Genomic DNA, 21,226 nt, shown 5'->3' with positions numbered 1-21,226 from the left:
ACACACACACCTAAACATACCCTTGTACACACCCACACCTATACACCCACACCTACAAACACATCTTTATACCTACATCTACCCCTGTACATACACATACCTACACACCCCTACACCTACACAGCCACACACACAGCCCTACACAGTTTTACACATACACACACCCCACCCCCACACACAGTCTTCCAGAGGAACTCCATCACAGCAGAAGCTGCTCCTGCTTCCCAGTTCAGGCTTCTGCTTTTTTTTTTAATTTTTAAAGATTTATTTATTATTTGAAAGGCAGTTAGAGAGAGGGAGCAATCTTCCATCCACTGGTTCACTCCCCACATGGCTGCAGCAGCTGGGGCAGGGCCAGGCTGGAGCCAGGAGCTTCCTCCGGGTCTCCCACGTGGGAGCAGGGGTCCAAGCACCTGGGCCATCTTCTGCTTTCCTAGGTGCACTAGCAGCAGGGAGTTGGATCTGAAGCGGAGCAGCCGGGACTGGAACCGGCGCCCATGAGGGACGCTGGCCACAGCTTAACCTGCCACGCCACAATGCCAGCCCCAGGCTTCTGCTTTCTTAAAGCAAACGTCATAGGCACCTGCTCATTCCGGCAAAAGCAAAGGCACTGCCGACCAACAGGGCTGTCAGAGTTGGCACACAGCACACACTTCCGCCATGGTTTCTGTACACGGCTGTGGGCAGCAGTGAGAAGCTGCAGATAACGCTAAGTCCCAATCCACAGCCCACCTGCTGTGGCCGTTCCACCATGCCAAGTGGCAGCCCAGGCCCGAGAGTGGATTGGACTGCCAGGACTCAGACGAGACAGGAAACAGCCACACAGGGTGGAAAGCACAGGACGCCATCACTGCCCCTGGGGTGCCTCCCCTGTAATTCATCAACCTAAGAGGCCAGCACTGGCAGCCGGCACCGACATGTAGCGGGTGGAGCGTCTGCTTGTGATGCTCCCATCTAGTCTGAGTTCCAGCGGCTCTGCTTCTGATCCAGCTCCCTGCTAATGTGGCTGGGAAAACAGTGGACGAGGGCCCAGGTGCTTGGGCTCCTGCACCCACATGGGAGACCCAGATGGAGCTCCTGGCTTCAGCCTGGCCCAGCCCTGGCTGTTGCAGCCATGTGGGGAGTGAACCCGTGGATGGAAGATCTCTCCTTCCCACTCCCCCCATTGCTCAGCCTTGTAAATAAATAAAATTTTTGCAAATAAATTTAAAAGAATTACACAGAGAGAGAAGGAGAGGCAGAAACAGAGAGAGAGAAAGAGAGTGAGGTCTTCCATCTGCTGGTTCACCTCCCAATTGGCTGCAACAGCCAGAGCTATGCTGATCCAAAGTCAGGAGCCAGGAACTTCTTGCAGGTCTCCAGTGCGGGTGCAGGGACCCAAGCACTTGGCCCATCCTCTGCTGCTTTCCCAGGCCAGAGCAGAGAGCTGGATCAGAAATGGAACAGCCAGGACCTGAACTGGCGCCCATATGGACTGCTGGCACTGCAGACAGTGGCTTTACCCGCTACACCACAGTGCCGGCCTCTAAATAAAATTTTTTAAAAACAGTAAAAGAAAACCCTGGGATTTAGTCTTTTTATATTTTTATTTTTTTATTTTTTTTTTGACAGGCAGAGTGGACAGTGAGAGAGAGAGAGAGAGACAGAGAGAAAGGTCTTCCTTTTTGCCGTTGGTTCACCCTCCAATGGCCACCGCGCTGCGGCCGGCGCACCGCGCTGATCCGATGGCAGGAGCTAAGTACTTCTCCTGGTCTCCCATGGGGTGCAGGGCCCAAGCACTTGGGCCATCCTCCTCTGCACTCCCTGGACACAGCAGAGAGCTGGCCTAGAAGAGGGGCAACCGGGACAGAAACCGGTGCCCCGACCGGGACTAGAACCCGGGGTGCCGGCGCCGCAAGGCGGAGGATTAGCCTAGTGAGCCACGGCACCGGCCGGGATTTAGTCTTTACTGTATGTGCAGCTTTAAGTAACTGGGATTAATACACAACCTTGCCTAATATTGTTTCCAGCCAGGACTTCTAGGGAGTGCAAGCTTACAGAACTTTAGGGAAAAAAAAAAAAAAGACATGAAAAAAATCTCTCCCCCTGGAGTTGCTGGGATCACACGAGCATCCCCCAGAGCAGCTGTCCCTGGCTCGTTTCTGCTGGTGCTGTTCCGAAGGGAGACCCTCAGAAAGCCCCCAAGCATTTAAAAAGGCTGCTCTGCTGGGAAAATATTTAACGACCCATCAGAGAACAAAACCAAGAGCAAAGCTTAATTTTATCTTATGTGACTTCCAGAAAGTAGGACTGGTTGGAATTTTTTTTTTTTTTTTTTTTTGGACAGGCAGAGAGAGAGACAGAGAGAAAGGTCTTCCTTCTGTTGGTTCACCCCCCAAATGGCCTCTACGGCTAGCGTGCTGTGCCGACCTGAAGCCAGGTGCTTCCTCCTGGTCTCCCATGCGAGTGCAGGGCCCAAGCACTTGGGCCATCCTCCACTGCCTTCCCAGGCCACAGCAGAGAGCTGGACTGGAAGAGGAGCAACCAGGACAGAATCCGGCACCCCAACCGGGACTAGAACCCGGGGTACCAGCACCACAGGCGGAGGATCAGCCTAGTGAGCCGCGGCGCTGGCCCCTGGTTGGAATTTTTAAGTATGTGAGATAGATTTGGGCCAGCGGGTTAAGCTGCAATGTGGATGCATCTCATGTTACAGGGCCACTTCCAAGGCAGCTCCCTGCTAATGTACCTGGGAAAGCAGCGGAAGATGGCCCAAGTGCTTGGGCTCCTGCACCCGCATGGGAGACCCAGGAGGAGTTCCTGGCTCCTGGCTTCAACTTGGCTCAACTCCGGGTGTTGTGGTCATTTGGGGAGGGAGCCCATGGCTGGAAGACACCCCCCTGCCTTGTTCTCTCTCAGGCTGGGAATCGTGACAAGCCAGCTGGCTGGACGCCTGCTCCTGCACAAGTCCTGTGGGGTCAGAGGAGGGGTGCGGGTCGGGAAGCGTGAACTGCAAAGCCAGCCCCGCGGCGGGAGGCGCTCACCCAGGTTGTGCCGCTTGGATTTGGCGTGCTCGTGGATGTGCTTCTTGGTGAAGCAGCCGAAGAAGACGCAGTAGAGGCAGGAGTGCAGCCTGTTCAGGTGGACGCCGCACACGTGACAGACACAGGACTTGGCCTGCAACGCAGAGAAAGAGAACTAGCGAGCGACGTGACAGGGGACACCCAACCAAGAAGCCCCAAGCCGCTGGGCTGTTTCCAGTGCCCATGCCTGGCCCCTGAGAGCTCACAGGGTGCCTCTGGCCTGCAGTCGCCCCCTGCAGCACAGCGGCTCATGCCAGGGTGCTCTGGATGCAGGCAGCAGCGCCCCAGCTGGGATAACCCAGGATGCAGAAAGGGAGACGGGCACAGGACAGCCGCCTTCCATGCTCAGACCCCCAAGGACAAGGCAGGCTCAGCACCACAGGGTGAGGACACGGGGCAGGACGTCCCCAGGCGACTCTCAGAAGAATGAGCTATTTATACTCAATAAAAACCCCGAGTCCACGCTGACAGCAGTTCCAGGAGTGTGCGCACACACACACGGAAGTCCCTCTAATAAATATAGTAGGAATGACAACTATTCAGACATTCATTTTACAGAAAGATTTATGGGCCAGCGCTGTGACGTAGTGGGTAAAGCCTCAGCCTACAGCACCTGCATCCCACATGGGCACTGGTTCAAGTCCCGGTTGCTCCACATCTGATCCAGCTCCCTGCTAATGGCCTGGGAAGGCAGTGGAAGATGGCCCGAGTGCTTGGGCCCTGCACCCATGTGGGAGACTTGGCAGAAGCTCCTGTTTTCTGGTTTCATCCTGGCCCACCCCCAGCCACTGAGGCCATTTGGGGGATGAACCAGCAGATGGAAGAGTTTTCTCTTTCTCCTTTTAACTCTGCCTTTCGAATAAATAAAAAATAAGTCTTTAGAAAAAAAAAAGATTCATTTATTTGGAAGAGTGACACACATAGACAGTAAGAGAGATATCTTCCATCATCTGGTTCACTCTCCAAATAGCTGCCAGGAGCCTGGAACTCCATCCAGGTCTCGTTCGTGGGTGGAAGGGGTCTAAACACATGGGTCACCAGCTGCTGCTTTCCCAGGCGCTTAGCAGGGAACTGGACCAGAAGAGCACCCGGGACTCAAACCAGCGCTGAGACAGAACATTGGTGCCGCAAGCTGCAGCTTAACCCGCCACGCCGCAACGCTGGCTCAAAACCTTCCTTAGTCTTCCCAGGAACATCTAATCAGGCCAGATCACCAATGGATGCGACAGTCACTGGGTTCACACAGGAGGTCGTTCCTGGCAGTCAAAGCACTGAAGCAGCCACGTACCCACCAAGGGACGAACACGCTGAAGCATCGCACACCGAGTGTCGTCTCAGCACAGAGGGGAACAGGGGGCGGGCATCTGGTGCAGCTCGGACACTGCCTGCGATACCTGCGTTCCCTCCCCAGTGCTCCTGGACATCAGTCCTGGCTACTGTGCTTCCGATCCAGCCTGCACCAAAGCACACTGGAGAGCAGCAATCAACAGCTCAAGGACTAGGTCCCTCCACTCACGCGGGAAACCTGGGCTGATTTCCTGGATCCTGGCTGCAGTCTGGCCCAGCGGCACCGTGGCCTAGCAGTGCCAGCATCCCATGTGGGTGCCACTTCAAGTGGCTGCTTTACTTCCGATCCAGCTCCCTAGTAATGTGCAGCGGAGGATGGCTGAAGTCCTTGGGCCCCTGCACCTACGTGGGAGACCCAGGAGAGGCTCCTGGCTTCAACCTAACCCAGCTCCAGCTCCAGCTCCAGCCACTGCTGCCATTTGGAGAGTGAACCAGCGGATGGAAGACCCTCCCTCCCTCCCTAACTCTACCTTTCAAATTAACAAATACATCTCTAAAAAGAAAAATAAAAGATTAAAAATAGACAGACTGGGGGGGGGGGCAAATGTAGTCCATAAGCTGTACTTTGGAAATCTATATTCATTAAATGAAAGTTTAAAAAAAAAGAAAAGATTAGGCCGGCGCCGCGGCTCACTAGGCTAATCCTCCGCCTAGCGGCGCCGGCACACCGGGTTCTAGTCCCGGTTGGGGCGCCGGATTCTGTCCCGGTTGCCCCTCTTCCAGGCCAGCCCTCTGCTGTGGCCAGGGAGTGCAGTGGAGGATGGCCCAAGTCCTTGGGCCCTGCACCCCATGGGAGACCAGGAGAAGCACCTGGCTCCTGGCTCCTGCCATCGGATCAGCGCGGTGCGCCGGCCGCAGCGCGCCGGCCGCGGCGGCCATTGGAGGGTGAACCAACGGCAAAAGGAAGACCTTTCTCTCTGTCTCTCTCTCTCACTGTCCACTCTGCCTGTCAAAAAATAAAAAAAAAAAAAAAGAAAAGATTCTGCATACAAAAAAAAAAAAAAAATAGACTACACGGCAGACGGCACTGCTGTATTAAACTGAGCCCTGAGCCTGGGGCGTGAGCTGTGGTTCCACGGAAGCGTCCTCGGGGCAACCGCAGCCCACTGTCAGCTGGCTCTGGAGAAAGGCACATGGCTCACAGACCAGGGGGCAGAATCTAAAACCCGCCATCTAGATGAGGGTGGAGGACACTGATTTCAACATTGCTTCTTTTCAAAACCACTGTGAAACAGAATAAGGTCTGGCACTGTAGGACAATCGGCTAAAGCCTCTGCCTGTGGTGCCAGCATCCTACATGGGTGCTGGTTCGAGTCCTGGCTGCTCCACTTCCAAACCAGCTCTGTGGCCTGGGAAATCAGTGGAAGATGCCCAAGTCCTTGGGCCCCTGCACCTATGTGGGAGACTGGGAGAAAGCTCCTGGCTCCTGGCTCCGGATCGGCGCAGCTCCAGCTTCCACAGCCATTAAGGGAGTGAACCAGCAAATGGAAGATCTCTCTCTCTCTCTCTGCCTCTCCCTCTCTCTGTTACTGTCTCTCAAAATAAATAAATATTTTTTTAAAAAAAGAAAAGAAATAGAATAAACGCTCCACAGCCCCACAATTCCACTCCTAGGTTTCAAGACACTGAAAACAGAGAGGGTGATGTGTCGTGGTGCAGTGGGTTAAGCCACCTGTGCTAGCTCCAATCCTGGCTGCTCCACTCCCAATACAGCTCCCTGCTAACGCACCTAGGAAGGCAGTGGGCCCCTGCAGCCACATGGGAGACCTGGATGGAGCTCCAGGCTCCCAGCTTCAGCCTGGCCCAGCCCAGGCATTGCCTATATTTGGGAAGTGAACCAGTTAATGGAAGAGCCGCATCCTAGGACGAGGCCGGTGCAACCGAGGTGCGGAATGTTGAGGTTTCGTTTTCCTTAAGCACCGCACGGCACACAGTTTTGGGTCCTGCGTTCATTTGCCATGGCAGCTGACCTCCCTCCGGGAAGCAGAGTCGCTAACCTTGGACGCCACGAGATCCTTGGGACTGACCATGCAGCACTGACACCTGTGCCCACGGTGTCTACACAAAGGCAGAACTTGTGAACACTGCCCTGTCTGGGAACAACTAACTGTGTCATGAAGTCAGGGCCCCCGACTGCCACCACAGGGGTCCTTGAGAGATCAGGCCCAGATGGAAGACCCAAGGAGGGTGGCAGCAGGGCCTGCACGTGGTCTGCAAGTCTTTCAGCTCCTGGAAAAGGCCAGGATCAGTGGCTGGCATTGTCACGTGGCGGGCTAAGCCCCTGTCTGGGACACGCACGTTGCATATCTGAGCGCCAGTTCAAGTGCTGGCTGCTCCGAGCTGGGAGATGCCTGGCCTCAGAGCTGCACAGAATGCACCCTGTGGGCCGGTGCCATGGCTCACTAGGATAATCCTCCGCCTGCGGCGCTGGCACACCGGGTTCTAGTCCCGGTCGGGGTGCCGGATACTGTCCCGGTTGCCCCTCTTCCAGGCCAGCTCTCTGCTGTGGCCCAGGAGTGCAGTGGAGGATGGCCCAAGAGCTTGGGCCCTGTACCCCATGGGAGACCAGGAGGAGCACCTGGCTCCTAGCTTCGGATCAGCGCGATGTGCTGGCCGTAGTGCGCCGGCCATTGGAGGGTGAACCAATGGCAAAAAGGAAGACTTTTCTGTCTGTCTGTCTCACTATCCACTCTGCCTGTCAAAAAAAAAAAAAAAAAAAAAAAGAATACACCCTGTGGTCACTTGTCACGGCAGCCACAGGGACACCAACTAGCCATGGTTCTCACTGCAAACCACCGACGTCCTAAGTCAGAAGGCAAACCCCCGAGACGCAGGGGCAGGGGTCCGTGCTGGGAGAATCCTCGGTGCTGAAATGGACCCCACAGAGGGGCCCAGGTCTCACACAGCAGACAGCTTCCTGGCTGGCAGCTTCTGCCATGGGACAGGCCTCGCGGGCAGTGGCAAAGCCTGGTCCTTTACTGGTCTTGCTCTGACAGCCTCCTGTCAAGGCCGCGGCAACATGCCCGGTCTACAGGGCAAAACACTTCTCCACACTCCCAGGCGCGTTCCTGCAAGTAACCGCTCGCTCCTGCAGCCCCTGCCATGACTTCTATATTAACCACAATCTTCTCGCACAGACACTGTGGGTTAAGCCGCCGCCTGTGACACCAGCATCCCATGTGGGTTCAAGTCCCAGCTGCTTCACTTCCGATCAGCTCTCTGCTGTGGTCTGGAAAAGCAGTGGAAGATGGCCCAAGTCCTTGGGCCCCTGCACCCACGCAGGAGACCAGGAAGAAGCTTCTGACTTCGGCCTGCCCCGGCCCAGGCCATTGTGGGGTTCTTGGACAGAGAGACAAGGAGGCTCACAGCAGGAAGTGAAGTAGACAGGCAAACAGGCTAAAACTGATTAGGTTTGTGAGCTGGAAGACCACGCCTTCGCCACGCTCCTGTGACATCACGCCCTACCTGACCATACCTGAGTGCACACTTGCCCACTAGACCATGTGAGAAATATGTAAAAGGCGAGGTGCGTCCCAAAAGGCTCTGCTTGCCTGCTGGTGATAAGTGGTGGACAGCAGCTCAAGGCGCTTGCTGCACATGGTTTTTGGCCTGCTCTCTGCTTGGTATGGACTCTACCCTAACTTCCAGATTGTCCCTTCTCCTTAGACTGAACCAAAGCCTTCACTCGCCCATGCATCTTTCACACTAAATAAAAGCTTAAAATGTACCATGCTGCCTCGTTCATCTGTGCCGGCATTCAGAATTCTTCTCTAAATATTAGGCAAGAACCCACTTGGGCTTATTAGTATTGGGGATTTATTAATAAGCATATGGTGATATTGTATGGTACCCCAAATTTCGATAACGTGTGGCACCCCAGGTGGGACGTCTGGGGAACTTTAAGGGGTCCCATTCCAATATATTTTTAAGGGGTCAAATTTCAATATCAGAAGCACTGTTTATGTCTGTCCACAAGGGCCCAGTGAATAACATTCAAAGACTGAGCCCCAAACAAAGCAGGGCATTGCCTTACATACAATCTTAGCTTCTCTGTCTCCCTTACTTGGTTACGGACGCTCCCATTGGGTATTTAAGGCTACAGGGTTGCTATAGGTTGTTATAAGGTTATGCATGTGCACACAGGTACTGATTATGCCATATTGTTCTTTTTCTGTGTTGTCCTTGGAGGGCCCTTAACTTTCCTTTTTTTTTTTTTTTAGATTTACTTTTTTGAAAAGCAGAGTTAGAGAGCGAGAGAGAGAAAAGAGAGAGAATCTTCCCTCTGCTTGTTCACTCCCCAAATGGCTACAAAGGATGGGGCTGGGCCAGACCAAAGCCAGGAGCTTCTTCTGGGTCTCCCAAGTGAGTGCAGGGGGCCCAAGCACTTGGGCCATCTTCTGTGGCTTTCCCAGGCATATTAGCAAGGAGATATACTGGAAGTGGGGCAGCTGGGTCTCAAACCAGCGCTCATATGGGATGCAGGCACTGCAGGTGATGGCTTTAATCGCTGCATCATAGCACCAGATCTCTAACTTTCCTTTTGAAAGCCCCTACCTCAACTCTGCCTTTCAAATTTTTTTAAAAAAGTAATAAATGTTTATACCGGGGGCCAGCACTGTGGCCCAAGGGGTTAACGCCCTGGCCTGAAGCACCGGCATCCCATATGGGCGCCAGTTCGAGAACCGGCATCCCATATGGGTGCCAGTTCGAGAACCGGCATCCCATATGGGCGCCAGTTCGAGAACCGGCTGCTCTACTTCCTGTCCAGCTCTCTGCTATAGCCTGGGAAAGCAGTGAAAGATAGCCCAAGTCCTTGGGCCCCTGCACCCATGTGGGAGACTGGGAAGAGGCTCCAGGCTCCTAGCTGTTGCGGCTATCTGGGGAGTGAACCATTGGATGGAAGATCTCTCTGTCTCTGTCTCTCTCTGTAACTCTTCCAAAAGCAGTGAAAGATAGCCCAAGTCCTTGGGCCCCTGCACCCACGTGGGAGACCTGGAAGAAGCTCCTGGCTCCTGGCTTCGGATCGGCGCTGTTCCAGTCATTGCGGCCAACTGGGGAGTGAACCATCGGATAGAAGACCTCTCTTTCTCTCCCTCTCCTCTGTGTAACCTGACTTTCGAATAAATAAATAAATCTTCAAAAGAAAAATAAATAAAAACAAGTCAAAACGCTCTTTCTCCTCTGAATGAATTCAAGTAGATTCAGGCGCCGGCAAGTAAACCCTGCAGCAGAAGCAGGACCGGCATGCAACAGGGATCTTTCACAGTGTGCACGGAACATGCCCGCAGTCCAGCCTTTCAGCTCCAATATTTAGGAATTCCCTTTGCGTATCCCAGCCTCTGTCATCTCCTTCTTCACGCGCGGCTTCTTCCGAGAAGGGAGGGGAGGCAGCAGGAGGCGCACAGCCCTCCAAATCGAAAACGTGTGGCTGACTCAGAGCAGGGAGTTCCGAGTGCAACGTGCAAGGCGGGCAGGCGTGTCGCGGCAGCCTGAGAGCCGAGGCACCCTACTCACTTGCCCACGACCCAACCACTGCGGATCCAGCGAGACCGCACCCTCCAGGGTGGCGGTTCCTACCACCCTCTCAAGAGCTCCGCCTGCTTGCCTCCCACCGTGAGCTCTGATGCACATGAAGGGACAGGCATAAAAGTCCCACTTTCTACACACACACACACACACACACACCTGCGCCGCCAGAAAGAGCTAAGTTAGAACATTTTCTGAAAAACTAAACCCCCCAGCCTCAGAAACCTCCTAAGCCAGACCTGTGTCTCTGACTCTCAGAGCTAAAACAATCTTTTTAAAACAGATTTTATTTATTTGACAGGCAGAGTTACAGAGTGGGGGGAGATAAGTGTGTGTGCGTATGCAAGAGAGAGAGACAGACAGACAGACAGAGAGATGTCAATCAATCTTGCTTCTGGTTGGGCTAGAGCCTGGAACTGCAAGCACTTGGGCCATCTTCCACTGCCTTCCCAGGTGCATTAGCAGGGAGCTGGATGGGAAGTGGAGCAGCCGGGACTCCTAAGGGACACTGGCATCACAGGCAGTGGCTTAAACCCACCCTACTATGACACCGGCGCCTTAAACAGATGCTAAGATTCACTCAGTTCCACCGTTCAAGTCACGGCGATCTTGGGCAGCATGAACCAGGAGGCCCAGAGCCCAGGCCCAGAGCTGTCTGTCATGTGCCAGCTCAGGAGACTGGGCTGCAGGGCTCGAGAGAACCAAAGCACAGGTATGGAGGAGGACAGGTGCTCAGAGAATGAAAAGTGCTCTGATCATACCTGGGAGATGACAAAGGAGCCCGGGGTCCCACACCCGGGCAGACGTGGGCTGGGGCAAAATCCACAGGTACAGAACTCCATTCTGCGTCCTTCTGACTGGTGCTTGCCTCCCAGCTGTCCCTGACGCGTGTACAGGGGGCAACCAGATTCTCCCAAAGCCCCGTTTTACTCTTGCTTTCCACTTGCTCCTAGGACGCTCTTAGCAGTAGCAGCACAACTCCCTGACCTCACCCACTCCTGTTCAGATCTCTTAGACACCCTCTGCTACAAGCACCAGCTAACACAAGAGTCAAGATCACTTCCAGGGCCAGCGCCGAGGCATAGTAGGTTGGGTGGCTGCCTGTGGTGCCAGGATCCCCTATGGGCGCTGGTTCGAGTCCCAGCTGCTCCACTTCCAATCCAGCTCTCTGCTATGGCCTGGGAAAGCAGTGGAAGATGGCCCAAGTACATGGGTCCCTGCACCCACAGAGTCCCCTGGCTTTGGCCTAACCCAGCCCTGGCTTTGCGGCCAGGTGGGGAGAGAACCTGCAGATGGAAGATTTCTTCTCGGTCACTCTGCTTTTCAAATAAATAAATAAATAAACCTTAAAAAAAAATACATTTTGAACTTGCAGCGTGAGTGCCATCAGCGAAATCCAGACTATGGGAAAGTCAACAACTCAAAAGGCCCAAGCTCTTCAGAGATAAACTGTCAGAAGACAGACAGACAGACAGACAGAAAGAAAGAAAGAACTAGAGAAATAAAGGAGTGAAGAGAGAACCTGCAGAGACGTAACAAACTTCCACACGGGGGCCGCTTTGTGGTGCAGCTGGTGAGGCTGCCACCTGTGGTGCAGCATCCCATGCGGCTGCCAGCTCCAGTCCCGGCTGCTCCACCTCCGATCCAGCTCCCTGCTGACCCACCTGGGAAAGCAGTGGAGGATGGCCCAAGCGCCTGGGTCCCTGCCACCCACCTGGCAGACCCAGATGGAGTTCCTGGCTTCTGGCTTCAGCCTGGCCCAGCCCTGATAGTTACAGCCATTTGCAGGGTGAACTAGCAGATGGAAGAGCAATCTCTCCCCCTCCCCTGCCTTTCAAATAAATTAGTTAAAAAAAAAGAAAAATCAATACAGCCATAGGACAGAATCCATTCAATGATGAAAAGAAAGAGCTACCAATCCATGCAATGCACACAGTTACATGACAGAAGCCAGTCTCCAAAGGTTGCTGGCTGGGGCAGGAGTCCGGTACAACACTGTCTGGGACGTTTGCCTGGGACATCTGCACACCATATTGGAAGTCAGATTCAAGTCCCAGCTCCTCTGCATCAGGTCCAAGTTCCTGCTGTTGCACACCCTGGGAGGCAGAGGTGATGGCTCAAGTACTTGAATCCCCGCCCCCCCCACATGGATTGAGCTCTGGGCTCCTGACTTCGGCCTGACCCAGCCCCATCTACTGCAACTGGGGGGTAAGCCAGTGGAAGAAAGACCTCTTGCTACCTTTCAAACAAAAATAAATTTTAAAAAAATGCTTAAAAAGAAACCATCCAGGGGCCAGCACTATGGCGCTGCAGGTTAACCCCACTGTCTACAGTGCTGGCATCCATATTGCCAGTTCAGTTCCTGACTGCTCCACTTCCGATCCTGCTCCCTGCTAATGTGCCTAAGAAAGCAAATGAAGATGACCAGAGTACGTGGTCTCCTGTAGTCACAAGGGAGAACCAGATGGAGCTCTTGGCTCCTAGCTTTGGCTTGACTCAACCCTAGTAAGCATTTGGGGAGTGAACCAGCAGATGGAAGATCTCTCTCTCTTAACACTGCCTTTCAAACAAATTAACTTAAAAAAATGCTGTTCGGGACCAGTGTTGTGGCACTGGTTGTTGGCACTTTGTAAGCCAACACTTACAAAGCTTGCATTCCATATTGGTGTGCCAGTTCAAGTCCTGGCTGCTCTGCTTCCTGCTGATGTACCTGGGAAAGCAGCAGCAGATGGCCAAAGTACTTAGGCCCCTGCAACCCATGTGGGAGACCCAGATGGAGTTCCCAGCTCGAGGGTTTAGCCTTGCCCAGCTCTGGCCATTGTGACCATGCAGGGTGTGAACCAGCAGACAGAAGTCAGATCAATCGGTTCTTCTCTGCCTTTCAGATGAGTAAACAGATCTTTAAAAAACAGAGAGAGAGAGAGACCATTCAACAACAAGCAGCTGGGGACCACAGGAACCCAACTCCACGAGATCCTGGCTCAGGCAAGCCCACGGAGATGGAGAACGGAGCAAAAGCTGCCAGGGGCTACCCAGGGCTCAGGGGTGATGGGCACCTGGTCTCTCGGGGCAGTGAAACTGTTCTGCTGGCACCGCGCTGGTGGGAGCATCTGTCAGGATCCCCCGCATTTCACAGCACTGACCGCAAACCTTAACATGTGCAGAGCTGTGACCGCTGAGAGGGTCGGGGCGCTAGGGGTGACAGGGGCGAGGTAGCTGAGGAGCTGGGAGATGAGCAGGCCGAGAGCAAAGGCACGTTGATGATGCCCAAGTACTGTTCTCAGGTGGTCCAGGTGACACGGCCCACACCTGCAGTGCACAGGTGTAGGGGGAGCCAAGTCCCTCTCTCTCCAAGAAAAGGCCTACGGGGACAGCCAGAACGGTCTGTGCCACACTGGGGGACTTGGGGAGATCCCATTTAGGAACCCACACACAGCTTAAAGAAAGCTGGATGGACACAGGAGGGTACCTCAAAAAGTCTGTGGAAAATGGAATTAAGTGAAGTCAGGGCAGGCATTCCACTCAGCACCTGAGGCCTGCAGACTTGTAAGAATGCCTGGGTCTCACTCTCCACTCGCTTCCAATGCGGCTGCCTGTTAAAGCCCACCCTGGGAGGCAGCAGGTAATGGCTCAGGTGCTTGGGTCCCTGCCATGCACACAGGAGAGCAAGATAAAGTTCTGGGCTCCTGCTTCACCCTGGCCCAGCCCCAGCCCCAGCTGTTGCAGGCATTAGGGAAGTGAATGGGAGCTCCAGGAGGCATGTCTCTGACACAGGCAGTTAGTTAAAGCTTTCGTGAGCTGGAATTCTTGCAGCCCTGCAACATAACCCTATCTCTTTAAAGACTTATTTATTATTTGAAAAGAGTTAGAAAGAGGGAGAGAGATCTTCCATCTGCTGGTTCATTCCCCAAATGGCCAAAACAACTGGGCTGGGCCAGGCTGAAGCCAGGAGCTTCTTCCAGGTCTCCCACACAGGTGCAGGAGTCCAGGGACTTGGGCCATCTTCCGATGCTTTCCCAGGCCATAGATAAGAGCCGGACCAGAAGTGGAGCAGCTGGGACCCAAACTGGTGCCCATATGGGATGCCAGCGCTGCAGATGGCGGCTTAACCCGCTACGCCACAATGCCAGCCCTAACTCTACCTCTTTAACTGTCAGCTTGATTCGCCCACCTTCCCAGGGTGCACCTGTCCCATCAGGGACAAGGGTACACGCCAAGACCCCAACCCCTGCCTCATAAAAGAGGCAGAGAACACAGGGAGTCGAGCTCTCTTCGCCATGGACCACACGTAGAGGCACAGCTAGCTCTCTCTCTCATGGGCAACCCTCTGGCCACTGTAATGGGTGCTCTGTGTGGAGCACTGAGAATTCCCTCCTCTGTGTGAGGCAGGAAGCTGGGGTAAAAACTAAGATACCCAGGCTTGCATCGGATCTCCCTCTGCTGCTTTGCCTTTCAAATAAAATAAATAAACAGAAAATGAAGCTTATTTTGGTGCCAAAAAATGGAAAAAAATCTTGACAATCCATCAAGTTTGGTATACATTTTCATGTTGCATATTTTAATGTCAACCAATCTGAAATCCATGCAATTTTTTCCAAACATATTCTCCATGAACTTTTTGAAGACCCCATGTATAACAAACCTGGGTGTGCACAGGTTAGGATACATTCACCCATTTCTCAGCTCTGTCCCTGAGGGGGCTGAAATGTCACCACACCCAGTGCCTAGATCTTGGTCTCCAACTGCACGCTCCAGGAACAGGAACCCGGGATCCTTCAAGGACTACACACCTAGGCCAGAAAGCAAGGAAGGGCTCAAAACAACCAGTTGATGTGAGTATGTCGAGGGCACACAGGCGCCAACCAGGAGAGCTCCCAATGGCTGAAGCACGAACAATCCGAGCAAGGAAAGAGAGGACACATCACTGGGTTATAACCCAAAGTATCAAAATTTCAAGGCCAGTGCTGTGGCGTAGCTGGTAAAGCTGCAGCCTGCAGTGCCAGCATCCCACACGGGCGCTAGTTCCAATCCCAGCTGCTCCATTTCCGATTCAGCTCCCTGCTAATGTGCCTTGGAAACAATGGAAGATGGCTCAAGTGCTTGGGTCCCTGCACCCACGTGGGAGGGAGGAAGCTCCTGGCTTCAGCCTGGCCCAGTGCTGGCTGTTGTAGCCATTTGGGGATTGAATCATGTATAGAAGATCTGTTATCAGTCTCTCTGTCTCTCCCTCTGTCTTTAACTCTTTCAATTAAATAAATAAACCTTTAGGGGCCAGCGCTGTGGCATAGCAGGTAAAGCCACTGCAGGGTAGCAGGTAAAACCACTGCCAGCGGTGCCAGCATCCCATATAGATGCTGGTTCTAGTCCTGGCTGCTCCTCTTCCAATCCAGCTCTCTGCTGTGGCCTGGGGAAGCAGTGGAAGATGGCCCAATTCCTTGGGCCCCTGCACCTGCATGGAAGACCCAGAAGAAGCTCCTGGCTTTGGGTCAGCGCAGCTCTGGCCATTGTGGTCAACTGGAGAGTAAACCAGCAGATAGAAGACCTCTCTTTCTTTCTGCCTCTCCTTCTCTCTCTGTGTAACTCTGACTTTTAAATAAATAAATCTTTAAAAAATGTATCAATATGACTGTGAGTTGTGACTTTTGTTGTGACCTTTGGCATGCTGGCCATCAGGGAAGTTGGGGTGGTGGCACTGAGGTGTAACACTGGCAGTGCACTAACTTTTCTGTCAGCGTAAAACTGTCCTAAGAGAAAAGTGCTTTCATATGCACAGAACTAAATACACACACACATGCAAATAATGACAACTACACAGGTGTCCTATTCTGGCTATAATACCACACTACAGTTTTGCAAGATGTCACCATACACAGGCTCAAACCAGCATGTCAATCTACAACGATCCCCCAATAAAAACTTCAATTAAAAAAAGAAACATACTTATGTTTTTGGATAGACCTGTTAGCTGGAATGGCCTGTCCCCTACTTCCCATGAATAGTACAATTTTTGCAATATTTGAAAGACCCCCATTCCCCAATGAAGTAAGAAGTGAATTCCCCAAAGAAACAAAATTTAAAAGAGAGAAGTCTATTTAAAAACAAAACAAAACAGGGATGGCATCAGAGCATAGCGGGTAAAGCTGCAGCCTGTGAGGCTGGCATCCCATATGGGTGCTGGTTCAAGTCCACGCTGCTCCACTTTCAATCCAGCTCCCTGCTAATGCACCTGGGAAAGCAGCGGAAGATGGCCAAGTGCTTGGGCCCCTGCACCCACTGGCTGTTGTGGTCATCTGGGGAGTGAACCAGCTTATGGAAGACCTCTCTCTCTGTCTCCCCCATTTCTCTGTAGTTCTTTCAAATAAATAAATCTTAAATGACAACAAGAAAAAAAGGCCAGAGCAGGAAAGCGAGTAAAACAAAAGAAAGGAAAAGAAACCCCAAAAATGAAAATATGACTAAGACCAGAAAGACTGTCAGCAGTGCCCTCCCCACATCCCCAGCCCCCATCACTGGTACAACTGGGAACACACACAGATGCCATGGCCTATCCTACTGTTCCCCAGGCCACTGCTGCTCCAAGCGTATGCGTAGGAGAGAAGACAAGATCTCAGATCCCAGAGTGCCGACAGCACTGACCACGCTGGCTGCCCGTTCCTGGAAACGCGCCCCAAGTGCCCCTGACCCAAGACAGACACAAAGGCCATTTTCCATCTGAGCAGATCTCCCATTCCACACAGCAAGCATCGGCCCGTGCCACAGCCCTAGAGCTCAGGACATAGCGACCCCTGGGCCCTCACGGCTCCTCCAGATAAGACCACAGGAAGTCTTGCTTGAGATGACCCTTCTGTAAGGGGATAGCCAGGCTGTCCTGTTGCGTCACACCTGCCCCATTCCTGGGGGGTGGGGGGCCCAGCAACTCCTAGCTAGGTCAGAGCTGGAAGGAGTACAGCCATCTCCTTATGCCAAAAGGCACCTAACCCCAGACTTTCTTCGTTAAGACGGCAAGCGCAGAAAACAAAAACAGAAGCCACTCAGATCATTCTCCTTCCTCTCCAGCCCTTTTCCCAAATCAAAATGGTCCCTAAGAGTTTTCACCCAAATGCCCGAATCAGGCTCCAATGGCCACGCCTCCCAGATGGAACCAGTCTTGACCACCACACTTGTTCAGCAGTAGCAAATCGTGTTTTGTAAAAGTACTTAATTTACCGGAACTACAAAACCGGCTGTGTTGAGGAGTGCTGTAAAATTTGAGAGTCAGAGAAAGGAATGTTTATTTAGAAAACATTACTGGAAGGGCCCAGCGTGGAGGCGTAGCGGGTAAAGCCACCGCCTGGAGTGCTGGCATCCCATATGGGCGCCAGTTCAAGTCTTGGCTGCACCACTTCACTTCCAATCCAGCCCCCTGCTAATGTGCTTGGGAAAGCAGTAGAAGATGGCCCAAGTTCCTGGGCCCCTGCACCCATGTGGGAGACCCGGAAGAGGCTCATGGCTCTGGCCTGGTCCTGCCCTGGTCCACTGTGGCCATCTGGGGAGAGAACTAGAAGATGCAAGATTTTTCTCTTTCTATGTGTTTCTCCCTCTCTCTGTAATAAATCTTCAAAAACACTTTGCCCCACAGTGTGGGTGTTTTCAAAACGTAATACGGACTGTAGTAAGTTGTAACAACCAGCTGAACTGTTAGGCTCCTGAGCTCCTGCCAGTCTATATCTTCCCATGCCAACACTGAGGGACTAAGACGGTTGCCTTATTTTCAGATGCCGTAGAGGCTGAACCATGGAACAGGTTTACCTTCAGTGGCAGGCATCTGCGCTAGCTCTGAAGGCTAGCAGGGGCAGTGAGTTACACCTCTGATCCTGTTCTGCCCAAAAAACCCAAAGCTGGATTACAGAAACCGCAACCCGCCTCTCCCTAGATGAGAAAGCTGCAACTAGGGTCTCCTTTCTGTAGTTAAATCGTGCTCAGGTGCCAACCTCAAAGGTACCCGGGTTTGTTTACAAACAGGACAACTTGAGTTGAAGATTTTCTTTCACAGTGAAGTTTCCATTAGGAAAACTAAGCATGTGGGGTCAGCGCTGTGGCCTAGCCAGTCCACAGCCTGCAGTGCCAGCATCCCATATGGACGCTGGTTGGAGTCGTGGTTGCTCCACTTCCAATCCAGCTCCCTGCTAATGCAGCTGGGAAAGTAGCAGAAGCCGGCCCGGGTCCCGGGACCCCGCACCCCCGTGGGAGACCCGCAACAGCTCCTGGCTCCTGGCTTTGGATTGGCACAACTCTGGTCGTTGTGGCCATTTAGGGAGTGAACCAGCGGATGGAAGACCCCCCTCTCTCTCTCTCTCTGCCCCTCAGATAAATACATCTTTTTTTTTTTTTTTTTTTTTTTTTTTTTTTTTTTTGACAGGCAGAGTGGACAGTGAGAGAGAGAGACAGAGAGAAAGGTCTTCCTTTGCCGTTGGTTCACCCTCCAATGGCCGCCGCGGCCAGCGCGCTGCGGCCGGCGCACCGCGCTGATCCGATGGCAGGAGCCAGGAGCCAGGTGCTTTTCCTGGTCTCCCATGGGGTGCAGGGCCCAAGCACCTGGGCCATCCTCCACTGCACTCCCTGGCCACAGCAGAGGGCTGGCCTGGAAGAGGGGCAACCGGGACAGAATCCGGCGCCCCGACCGGGACTAGAACCCGGTGTGCCGGCGCCGCTAGGCGGAGGATTAGCCTAGTGAGCCGCGGCGCCGGCCTAGATAAATACATCTTTTAAAAAGAAAAAGAAAACGAAACCCGTGCCTGCAAACCTGCCGAGAACCCTGTCCAAACCTTCCAGATCCACGCGCTCAGCACCAGGCTGAACCGCTTCCCCAACCCTCTCTCTTCCTTGGCGCCCCCTAGAGAGTACTACAAACGCCTGGCCAGGACACAAAGTGACTCCCCAGATCGGAGACAAACCCAAGAGGGGCTGGCGCACCCCCCGATCGCGCACGGGTAGGCAGAACAGCAGCTGCGGGACGCCCGGGGCCCAAACCCGGGCCAGCGAGCCACCGCCGCTACCGCCGCCGCCCTGCAGCGTCCAAAGTGAGCCATCAGAAATGAAGACAGCCAAAAAAAGCAGGCCAGGCGAGCAACAGCTTCAACCCGACTCCTTGCATTTCCTCAAGCTCCGCCAGCAAAAGAGAGGAGGAGGGCAGGCGCCGCCTACGCCACGCGTCTGAATCCAGGCCAGAGAGCCCAGCCTTGCCCGTACGCCCACTTCCACCAGACCCTGAGTTTGTAGGGCGCACAACTCCGGTGGCAAGCATCGCACCCTGCTCCTTATAGCATCGGTTCCCCCTCCGACTCCAGCTCATCCCAGCGTGGATCCAAGGTGAGCGCCAGCACCCCGGCGCCCCGCAACCCCAGCCAGAGCGCAACCCGCAGCACGGCGCTACATGGTAGCAAGCGGGGCGTGAAAGCAGCAGAAAGAGCAACACCGTTTCCAGATTTCCCGCGCACGTGGAAGCGCACAGAAACACCGCACCAGGCACCGCCTCCTCCACCGTGACGCCCGGGCGGGCGCCGGCTCTCCCCACACCTCCCAAAGCCGCCCCGCCGCACCTGCGCGCACACTCCGCAGCACGGTAACACCGCACCGGGCACCGCCTCCTCCACCGTGAAGCCCGGGCGGGCGCCGGCTCTCCCCACACCTCCCCAAGCCGCCCCGCTGCACCTGCGCGCACACCCCGCTCTCGCCAAGCCCCCTGCAAAAGGGGTCTCGGCAGTCCCGGGCTCCGGGCGGCCCGGCCCCCGGCCCCGCCCTGCGCGCGCAGCTCGGGCAGAGGGGAGGGGCCGGGGACGCACGGGACCCCTCCCCCTCCCGCGGGCGCGCGAGCCGGCCCGGAGGTTTCCAGGCCCCCCGCGCCCCCGGACAGCGCCCGCCGACCCCGCGCGCGCGCCCGCCGCCTCCGGGCGCTGAGGGGAGACGGCTCGCGGGCCGCCTCCGGGCGCACCTTGCGCTTGCGGGCCTCGGCGGTGCCGCTCCACACGAAGCACTGGTAGATGGCGCGCAGGTTCTGCTTCCAGTTGTCCACCTTGAAGCTGCCCAGGTGCGAGCAGCCCGGCGGCGCCACCGCCAGCTCGGCGTCCATGGCCTCGCCCTCGGGCTCGGGCCGCGACACCATGGGGGGCAAGGCCCGGCCGCGCGCGGGGGGCGGCGGCGGCGGCGGCGGCGATGGGGGCGAGGACGACGCCAGCGCGGCGCGGGACTGCCCGGGCGCGGGGAACAAAGCGCGGCGGTCGCGGCGCGGGCAGACAAAGACCCGGCTGCGCGAGCGCCGAGGGAGGCGGCGGACGCAGGCGCCGCCCGCGCTGCGCTCTCCCGGTCCGCGGAGGGCGGGGCGGGGCGGGGCTCCCGGCCGCGGGCGGAGATTACGTCACTCGCGGCCAGGAGGCTGGCGCTGTACTGCGCAGACGCGCGCCGGCGCCAGGCCCCACCTCCTCCACGCCTTCCCTTCCCGCGGACGAGAACAGCGGGGAGGGGCGGAGCCAGCAGGAGGCCCCGCCCGGGAGCCCATGCCATTGGTCGGAGGCCAGCCCGGGGCTGTCGTCATAGGCAGCGAGGACAGTCAGTCAGGCTCCGGGCCGCCTCCTGGGGGGCATGCGGGCTAATCGACGTTCCCGGCTTCTCAGCGAGACGTGGGGAGGCGGGGGCGTGCTGCAGGTTGGGCGGTGCGGGACGTCAGTCAGGGGACTGAACCGGTTTGCACCGGCCTGAGCTTTGCCGCATAGAGGCGGGGTGTCGGGCTGGGGGCGGTGCGGAGCGGGAAGCGGTGGTGGCGACCCCTTCTGTGCCTGGCGCGGCCTGCCGGTAGCCCCAGCCAGCAGCTGTGCACCCCGTTTTGAACGACCCCCCCAGCTCGTGTTTTTACGGAAACAGCGGGTGCGATTGCGTTCCCCCCCAACCCCGTCCTTAAAAACATCACCTGATTGTGAATTTAGGGAAATCTGGGTTTTTTGCAGCAAAGCTTTAACAACATCCAAACCACACAGCGGGTTCACAAAGACCCCACTTTGTATCTCACATAAAAATGCATGTGACATTTTTTATAAAGATTTTTTATTATTTATTTCCAAGGTAGAGTTACTGAGAGAGAGGGAGAGGCAGAAACAGAGATCTTCCCTCTGCGGGTTCACTCCCCAAATGAATGCGGTGGCTGGGGCTGGGCCTGAGGCCAGGAGCCTGAAACTCCATTGGGTCTCCCACGTGGGTGCCAGGGGTCCAGGTACTTGGGCCATCACCTGCTGCCTTCCAGGCGCATTCGTAGGGAGCTG

General features: G+C 55.0%; 1 protein-coding gene across 1 annotated transcript in view; it reads right to left on the bottom strand.

The window, feature by feature from the left end:
* Positions 1–20,303, bottom strand: part of USP22 (ubiquitin specific peptidase 22) — a 40,106-nt gene extending 19,803 nt beyond the window's left edge. The window contains exons 1-2 of the mRNA XM_051839773.3: positions 19,906–20,303; positions 3,024–3,156 (exon numbers count right to left, since the gene is read on the bottom strand). Of these exons, the coding sequence (XP_051695733.1) occupies positions 3,024–3,156; positions 19,906–20,076 (304 nt within the window). The 5' untranslated portion in view covers positions 20,077–20,303. The remainder of the gene's footprint in view (positions 1–3,023; positions 3,157–19,905) is intronic.
* Between the last annotated feature and the right edge of the window lie 923 nt (positions 20,304–21,226).

The sequence above is a fragment of the Oryctolagus cuniculus genome, chromosome 17, assembly GCF_051225735.1.
Source record: "Oryctolagus cuniculus isolate XC-2025 breed Fujian yellow rabbit chromosome 17, ASM5122573v1, whole genome shotgun sequence".
Taxonomy (NCBI): Eukaryota; Metazoa; Chordata; class Mammalia; order Lagomorpha; family Leporidae; genus Oryctolagus; species Oryctolagus cuniculus.
The sequence above is the reverse complement of the archived record's forward strand: the minus strand, read 5'-3'. Positions and strand labels throughout refer to the sequence as shown.